General features: G+C 38.7%; 2 protein-coding genes across 2 annotated transcripts; both read left to right on the top strand.

Moving 5' to 3' along the window:
* Positions 1–388: 388 nt before the first annotated feature.
* Positions 389–3,130, top strand: LOC112192481 (PHD finger protein MALE MEIOCYTE DEATH 1). Its single transcript, XM_024332235.2, has 3 exons — positions 389–784; positions 1,507–1,750; positions 1,841–3,130. The coding sequence occupies exons 1-3, from the start codon at positions 454–456 to the stop codon at positions 2,835–2,837; spliced, it is 1,572 nt and encodes a 523-aa protein (XP_024188003.1). The 5' UTR covers positions 389–453; the 3' UTR covers positions 2,838–3,130.
* Positions 3,131–3,631: 501 nt separating this feature from the next.
* LOC112192153 (putative GPI-anchor transamidase) lies at positions 3,632–7,984 on the top strand. The gene is made up of 10 exons (XM_024331735.2): positions 3,632–3,997; positions 4,696–4,737; positions 4,823–4,967; positions 5,075–5,304; positions 5,486–5,543; positions 5,824–5,901; positions 6,045–6,133; positions 6,756–6,837; positions 7,302–7,490; positions 7,580–7,984. The coding sequence occupies exons 1-10, from the start codon at positions 3,831–3,833 to the stop codon at positions 7,718–7,720; spliced, it is 1,221 nt and encodes a 406-aa protein (XP_024187503.1). The 5' UTR covers positions 3,632–3,830; the 3' UTR covers positions 7,721–7,984.
* The last annotated feature ends 231 nt before the right edge of the window (positions 7,985–8,215 follow it).

Here is an 8,215-nt window from a genome sequence, read left to right as displayed (position 1 = left end):
AGAGTGAAAGTGAGAAAGCGCAGAGAGAGAGATTGGCAGAGAGAGAGAGAGAGAGATTGAAAGAGAGGGAGCAGAGAGAGCGTGAAAGAGCAGAATGGCGGGAGAATTAGTTATAACAAACGAGTTCCGAAATTAGTTATAACAAACTTACTGGGCCGGGTAAGTTCCGAAATTCCGAAAAAACGAGTTAAAATTTATTTTACTGTTGGTCACGGGCCCAGCCCGTACTAAATTTTCTTAGGCCAGGGACCGCATCAGGCCCGGTCCTTTTTTGGGCCGGGATTTCGGGCCCAAAGACGGGGCTCTTCGCCGGGCTTGAAGGTGGAGTTGGGTTCTCCGGGACGGTGAGGCTTACCTCGCCGCTATGTATGCTTGGAAAAAATAGCATTCTTCCAAAGTTTCGAGCGCGCAGTATGAACTTTCTTGCAGCAGCAGCCAACTCCAGCTGTGTCCATGTCGACCCAAATGGACCAAACCCCGGACCCCAATTCCATCCCAACCAAGAAACGAAGCACCAGGAAGAGGCTCCGAGCTTGCAGCAACCACAGCTATGAGCTCACCACGTTTTGCGAACCGGGTCGCCCGATTAGTCCAACCGGCCCATTCCGAGACAACATTGCCGTGTTTCTTCAACAATGTGCGGAGCTCACCGACTTCACAGTTCAAGGCATGAACGTTTGGTTCACTCTTCTTCGCAGCCGTGAGTGTTTGGTTCCTCTTTTTACTATTGAAGAGAACGTGAACACCTCTAAAACCGAGTTCTGTGATCACTGCTTGTCAACTGGTTAGACACTCCAACCTTTTCTCTTTATTTGTGTTCCGAAAAGTTTTGTTTCGCTGTTTCTGTACTCTGGTGGATTCTGGTTTTGGGTTTCGAGGATTTCGATAGTGGTTGGGGATTTGGGGTTTGTGTGCCTTTGATTTGTATCGTTTCTGCTATATTCTAGCGTGTGCAATTTGTCTATTTCTTACTTGTTGTTGTGGACTGTGCTTGGATCGAAGTTAAGGTATTCGAATTGGGGTACTTGAATACTAGGTTGCTTGCTAGACATAGTAGTTTTGGTTCTGAAGTTTGCACTTTTCTGTCTGGGAATTAAGGAATGTTTGTAATCCACAACCTTAGGAGTTAGGAACATTTTTAATTTTTTCATTCCATTTATGTTTAACTAAAGACGACCACTATGGAGTACATTATTCATATCGAATAATTAAGTCCGGAAATTTGAGGTTTTGATAGCACTAATCTTCTTAGTGTCTTTCTAAAATAGTTATCAAACAGCTTTACCTTGGTCTATTATATAGGAAAAGCAACTGAACTTGCGGAGGCTAATCACAAGTTATTCACAACTAATATAACTATAATTGAGTATACTGACTATACTAGCAACTTGCTGTTTGATTCTTTGTACTATGCCACTGTCATTCAAGCTTATGTTCTGCAATCTTTGGCTTTGTTTCTTAGCTTTTTCTGTGGATGCGGCATGACATGTTGTTATTGTTGTTTAGATTGGAGTAACCATTTTGTGTCGAAGAGAAAGTACCACATGATAATTCCCAAGGATGATTGTTGGACTAAGCCTCTAGATGATAGTGTCCTGGAAGGCGCAACGCATCTGTTACATGGTATGATTCACTGTGATGGGATTGGGCATTTGCTATGCATTAATGGACTTAAAGGGGGTTCTAAGCATCTTTGTGGCAGAGAGATCATGGATCTTTGGGATCGGATTTGCACAAATCTTAGAACCAGGTAATGGAAACACTTTTTTTTTTCTCTTGGGACTACATTACATAATTGAAAAACAATGTACTAGTTCTGATGTTTTCTTCTCTTTTGCAGGAAAATCACAGTTGAAGATTTCTCAAAGAAGCGGTCCATGGAACTTCGACTGCTTCATGGGATTGCTTATGGACGTCCTTGGTTCGGTAGATGGGGGTACAGGTTTTGCCATGGAAGCTTTGGGGTTGCAGAAGAAACATATGAAAGAGCGCTTGATATTCTCAGCTCAATAGAGCTTGAAAAGATCATCCAAGATTTTAGTGACATGGAAGAGTGTGAAGAGCTGAAGAGAGTAATTCATTGCTACAAACATTGGAGCGAATCAAGCTTGGTTACAATCAAAGATCTTCTCAAATTTATGCTCACTGTCAAGGCTGGCTGTCCTGTGCAAAGAAAAGTCAGAAAACCGAAACCGCCTACTGCTACTACTCTTTCATCCCTCCGGATCAAGTCCCATCTGTTTGCTGATGTTATTTCTCACAACCCCGGCAGACATCCTGCAAGAAGACAAAAGATGGCCGCAGATGCAATTGTGCATGTATTGAGAGAAAATGAAAAGAAAGGCTTTGTGAATGGTGAGATGGCCAGGCAAGATGTAAGAGATGCAGCTCTGTTGCATAGTAGAAGAAGAGGGTTGCCTATCAGAGATATAGGTTTGTTGGATAATGTACTGAGCAAGCTGGACAATGTGATTATTGGGAATCACATTGTCTGCCGCAAGCTGCATGCGATGCCTGGAATTAAGACTGGAATTAGGAAATATACCGTTCATGATCTTCTCGATGGAATCAAGTCCTTGGAACCTGAGAAAGAGTTACTTCTTCCATCACAAGCTCTAGTTCCTGATGTTTACAGTGATGTTCTTTACTTGTACAAGAATGTACTGTTGGGATATCCAGAATCCAAGTTGGTACAATTGGCTACTCAAGTGGTGTTGAACACCAAGTACTTTGTAAAGGAATATCGATTCGGGGATAAGGATGAGCAAGAGCAGTGCCTTGACATTCCTCTGCCAAGTATGACTGATAGTGCTAATCCTGCTGAATCAGGAATCTAGGAGTGCACAAGGTATCGCAACATAAACACTGCAGTGGAATGGAGGATGCTGATGAACTTCGCGTAAAACTGAAACTGCTCTTAGATATTCGACTGTTCTACTTTACTGCATTTTGATCTGCAGTATTGTGAGTACTATTGCAAATTGTTGCAAACTGACTGATATGTTATGCGCTGGTATAAACATGAGTCTACATAGAGATTTTGTTTTGACTAGCATAGATACATGCCATGTTAAAGCTGATTCTGTCTTCTTTTTCTTTGGAGTAAAAAGCTTATATATTCTCTTGAACACAGACATTCACCGTTGTTCTTATGCGTCCTTTCATTTGTTAAAAGTTTCATTTGAACACCTCATGTCAAATGACTACCGCTAAACTATCTTTGGAGAGGAGAAGGATGTAGCAACATGGTCAATTTTAAATCGGAGAAATTACCAAAAATGCATTATTTGGTCAATAAAAACAGCATTTTCTTATTGAAATTTTAGTACTTTTGTAACGTTTCATACTTTCGTTATGAAAGTATCCGTTGCAAAAATATTCATGCATTTATATTAGTTTTCAACATTATAAAAGTATCCATTACATATAACATTCCTATATATCGGTCTTCACTCTTCATCTCATTTAACTATGTTAGGAATCGGTTATTTATTTACATGACTACTCGATTGGTCCGACCAACAACCTCGATTCTAAGTTTCTAATTCGATTCCTAATCCCTTTTCTCACTATTCAAATTTAAAAGAGGAACAACTGTACATGCGCTACTCTACGGTGTCGTTTTGGTGCTTCATATATAAATTCCCAGAAAAAGAAACACAATAGCAACAGTCACAAATAACCAGTCTTCAGATTGAATCAATGACCAATTGGATTGGCTCTCATTGAGCCATTAACACTTCTGGGTTCCCTAATTCCGTATCAACTTAACCCAAAGATTCTTGCTTTTCTCACTTCTCTATCAAATTGGGCACCCAAGATTCTTAACGATGCGGTTCAAGATGTGCAATTTGTTCAATTGGGTAGTGATTATGGCTGCGTTTCTGGTTCTGGGTTCGATCAATGTCTACGCATTTGGTTCTCCTTCTTCTTCTTCTGCAGAGACCACCATGCACACTAACAATTGGGCTGTTCTGGTCTGCACCTCTCGCTTCTGGTAATTCCAAGCTTCGTTTTAGTTTGATCAATCTGTATCTACTGTTTTTTGTGTGAAAATATTGATACCCATGTTGTAAATTTTGGTTATGAATGATACCCTTGTGAAAAGTTGCTTGCTTTAATTGTTGATCTTCTCTGAGAAGATGTTAAATTTTGGTTCATATGAAACTTGTAAGGTCTTAATTTTGAGTTCTTGGACGTACTTGTTTGTATTCAAATTCATGTTTAGTTGCTTAAGTTGCGCACCATCAACAATGCAAAAGAAGAGAAGTTGGAAGATATGCTTCATTTCTAGTTTTGGAAGCAAAGTGGTACCAGTATTGTAGGTTGACTTTGGCTTAGGATTGGTTTAAACTTGTGTAATAGCAGCTACTTCGCAGCTGGGGATTGCTGAATAAAGCTTCTGTATCCACATAATTTAGTGTTGTTGGAAGTAAGAAACCACAGACGTTTCATCTTTTGTTCTGCCTCATGACTTTGTTTGCATCAGTACTTTAGCTTAAACATTACTCTAGCAATCGATAGGGTAATAGGACAATTAGATACATCGTAAGGATTCATTCTATGCCACTAATATATTCTTTAAGAGTCAAACTGATGGAGTGCAGAAATCTTGTGTTGTAATCTATGCAAGCTTTCACAGTACGATCGAATGGCAATTTGACTTTTCTATTTCAATTTTTTTTTTCTCGTCAGGTTTAATTATCGACACATGGCCAATACTTTATCCCTGTACAGGTAAGTACACATGTCTTCTCCTCCTAGATGATCTTCTTTTCTTTTCCCACATAGATAGTTAAGTATGTTTTCTTTTGATTTAAAGGACGGTTAAGCGACTTGGAATACCTGATGAGAGGATAATACTTATGCTGGCAGATGACATGGCCTGTAATGCTAGAAACAAGTACCCTGCCCAAGTTTTTAATAATGAAAACCACAGACTCAACTTGTATGGAGATAATGTTGAGGTGAGATTTCTTGTCTCTGGTTGGATCGTTACTTTTACTCCGGATCAGTTTCCAATTACATTTTTTGAATTCCAAACTTGACCGATTAATGAAACTGAATCTACCAGGTAGATTATCGAGGTTATGAAGTGACGGTTGAAAATTTTTTACGTGTATTGACTGGGCGCCATGAGACTGCTGTTCCAAGATCTAAGCGTCTTTTAAGTGATGAAGGAAGCCACATTCTTTTGTATATGACCGGACATGGAGGAGATGAGTTTTTAAAATTTCAAGACTCAGAAGAGCTCCAGAGTCATGATTTAGCTGATGCAGTGAAGCAAATGAAAGAAAAGCGTAGGTTAGAAAGTTTACCTCTGTTACTGTTGCTAGATATAGATGCAATAGTTTGCATTTCTTATGATATTTTGAAATCTAGTTTGCTACATTTTTATTTCTACTTTACGTATAATGGTTTTGATATCTAGCTTTGATGAGTGTCATATTGATTCACTACTGGATAAATATGGTTAAAATTTCAGGTTCAAGGAGCTGCTGATAATGGTGGACACTTGCCAAGCTGCCACTCTCTTCTCTCAGGTTAGTGATCTGGTCCTATCAATGCATGAATCCTGGAGAGGCTGAGAGCTATATTTTCTTGTGAGATTTGGTAGGGTTACCTGTGTTAATGAACAATATCTGTTCTTTTGCATTCGGAAGATGCCTTCTCAATATCATCTAGCCACTGCTAACCAAGTGGCAAAGTCATTGTTGCACTTTGAAATTGTGTTTTCACATGACGTTTTTTGTATTATGCCTTAATCTGGCCTACACTGGAATGACTTCGTTACTAAATTAAAGGTCCCTGTCTGATTTGCAGCTTCAGTCACCTGGTGTTTTGGCTATTGGAAGTAGCATGAAAGGAGAAAATTCATACTCGCATCACTTGGACTCTGATGTAAAACATTTTACTGTCTTATAACCTTTAAACACATTTGGCTAAGAATGCTATACGATGTTTTTAATTCAACTCCAATCCAGGTGTTAGATACATTGTAGCGCGTATCATCTAATTCTTGTTGTACTGTTTGATCGATACAGGTTGGTGTCTCTGTTGTGGATCGTTTTACATTTTACACTCTTGCATTCTTTGAGAGGCTAAATATGTATGACAATGCTTCCGTGAGCAGGTATATTGAAGTTAGCCTTTGTCTACTGATATGATAGACTGATTTCATGTTTCATTCTACTTATATGGGATGTGTTGTCATTTCTCCACATCTTAATGCATTCCCTTTCTTCTTTAGCACCTATATGCACTGCATCTGCTTTAGCATAAAGGTCTTGATTTAGAGAGCCCGTCTTATTTGCAGTTCTAAATCATTCCCCACAAAATATTCTAGCTGAAGGTGGTTTTCTGTTTTATAATATCTGTAGCTACTTAAATTATCTCTTAGTAATTTAGTCAAAACAAAGGGCGTTCTTACTTGTGTCAGGATCACAATTGCAGCATTTAAGAACTTGCCGAATGTTTCTCAGTTTAGAATAATTCCAACAAGACTTACTTTGTAACATTTCCTCTTTTACTGTACTTTTCTGTTTCATGTATAAAATGTTTGTCTATGCCTACTCAATATAATTGTGACTCAGATCAAACCATATAGTCAGGGGAAAGAGCCTATGTGAAGCTTGCATATGTATTTTTGGCTCTTCTTCCACTATAGTGGCTCATCTTGTTGAACAATTTCATACCTTTATATCATTTTGGAGGATAGTATATATCAACTGCGGCCTTTGGTTATTGTTCTGCAGCCTTTTTAATTCATATCACCCAAGCTTGTTGATGTCAACTGCATATCACCGGACAGATCTGTACCAGCGTCGCCTTGAAGAGGTAATGACATATAGACTTACGTTCTCAATCTGAGCTATAGGAGTTGCTTGTGTGGTAGGAAATATTATGCCATGTATGGTAATTATAACTGTTTTGACTTGGAGCACTATTACTTGTAAGAAGTACCTAGCTTCTCATGAATCTAGTTGCAACTTTAACTGGCCGTTATATTATATCCTAAGATAAATATCGTTTATATGGTTTTAATTCATGTTGCTTCTTGAAGTTCCATGGCTTTTTCATGGTTGCAAACACAAGGTTTCTCAAAATTTTTGTTCCTATGGCTATTGGCTGAGCTATAATTCAGGCTTAATCTTCAGCACCGACTATCAGTTTCTTTCATGAATTTTATTGAGCCAACTTCTACTTGCTTTTGCACATGTGAATTTCCACTTGGAACACGTTGGCACAGTATAGCAATATAGGCGGTTGATACTTCTACTGACATAGATTCTTGCTTTTAGGTACCTGTGACAAACTTCTTTGGATCAGTCATGGAAACAATACATACTGATTCAGCTTATAAAGCCCTTTCAAGGAAAAGTTACAGCAGAGCTGAAATAAATTCGCTCTTTGATCAATCAGCCAATGGTGATAAGAGAACTTTGGCAGATTCAAATGGTCAGGATCAATTCAGTGACCTCAAAAACGAGGTGAGATTTCAATAACCCTTCGTGTTTATGTATGAACCTTTGTTTTCCTTGCAACACTGATTATGGGAAGGAATGAATGAATGCTGCAGGATCAACAAGGCGCTTTCAGACATTTGTGGAATACTTTCAATGACAAGGTCGGAAAAATTGAAGATGTGGATTCATTTGTGCGGTACGGTTTGCTAGCCATGGTTCCACTATTGCTACTTCCCACATTGTTATCGTGGTGAAAGTTTGGGTGTATTTGCAATTACTGTTCCCACTTTGAGAAGCGAGAGAGAGAGAGAGAGTATTTGTTGATAAGTTAAATGATGATGTATTTTTTGCTTATCTTTACTGATTCTTTGGATTCAAGCCATCCAGCGCAAGGTGACTGGATAATGGCAAAATGAGGTTAAATTAGGATAGGTCCACGAGTTCGATCCCTTTCAATGTAACATTGTGTTCTTATTAAAAACAGTGATAATGTGATATGATATCTTAGTTGTGCAGCACCATGGGATTCATAGACACCTCAATGTGTCTTCTCAATGCACTGGACACTGGAAGCTTGTTAGATTTGTACTAAATTCACTTGGCGTTTTCACATTTTGCAAATTGAACTTGGAAACATTGTATGGACCATGTTCCAGTTTTTTGGACATGTCCAAAATCTGGGTACAAAGTAAAAACACAAAAATCCATAAAATATAATTTTTAGAAAACCCTCGTCTGAATTGAACAAA

Source organism: Rosa chinensis, chromosome 3 (genome assembly GCF_002994745.2).
Source record: "Rosa chinensis cultivar Old Blush chromosome 3, RchiOBHm-V2, whole genome shotgun sequence".
Classification (NCBI taxonomy): domain Eukaryota; kingdom Viridiplantae; phylum Streptophyta; class Magnoliopsida; order Rosales; family Rosaceae; genus Rosa; species Rosa chinensis.
The sequence above is the reverse complement of the archived record's forward strand: the minus strand, read 5'-3'. Positions and strand labels throughout refer to the sequence as shown.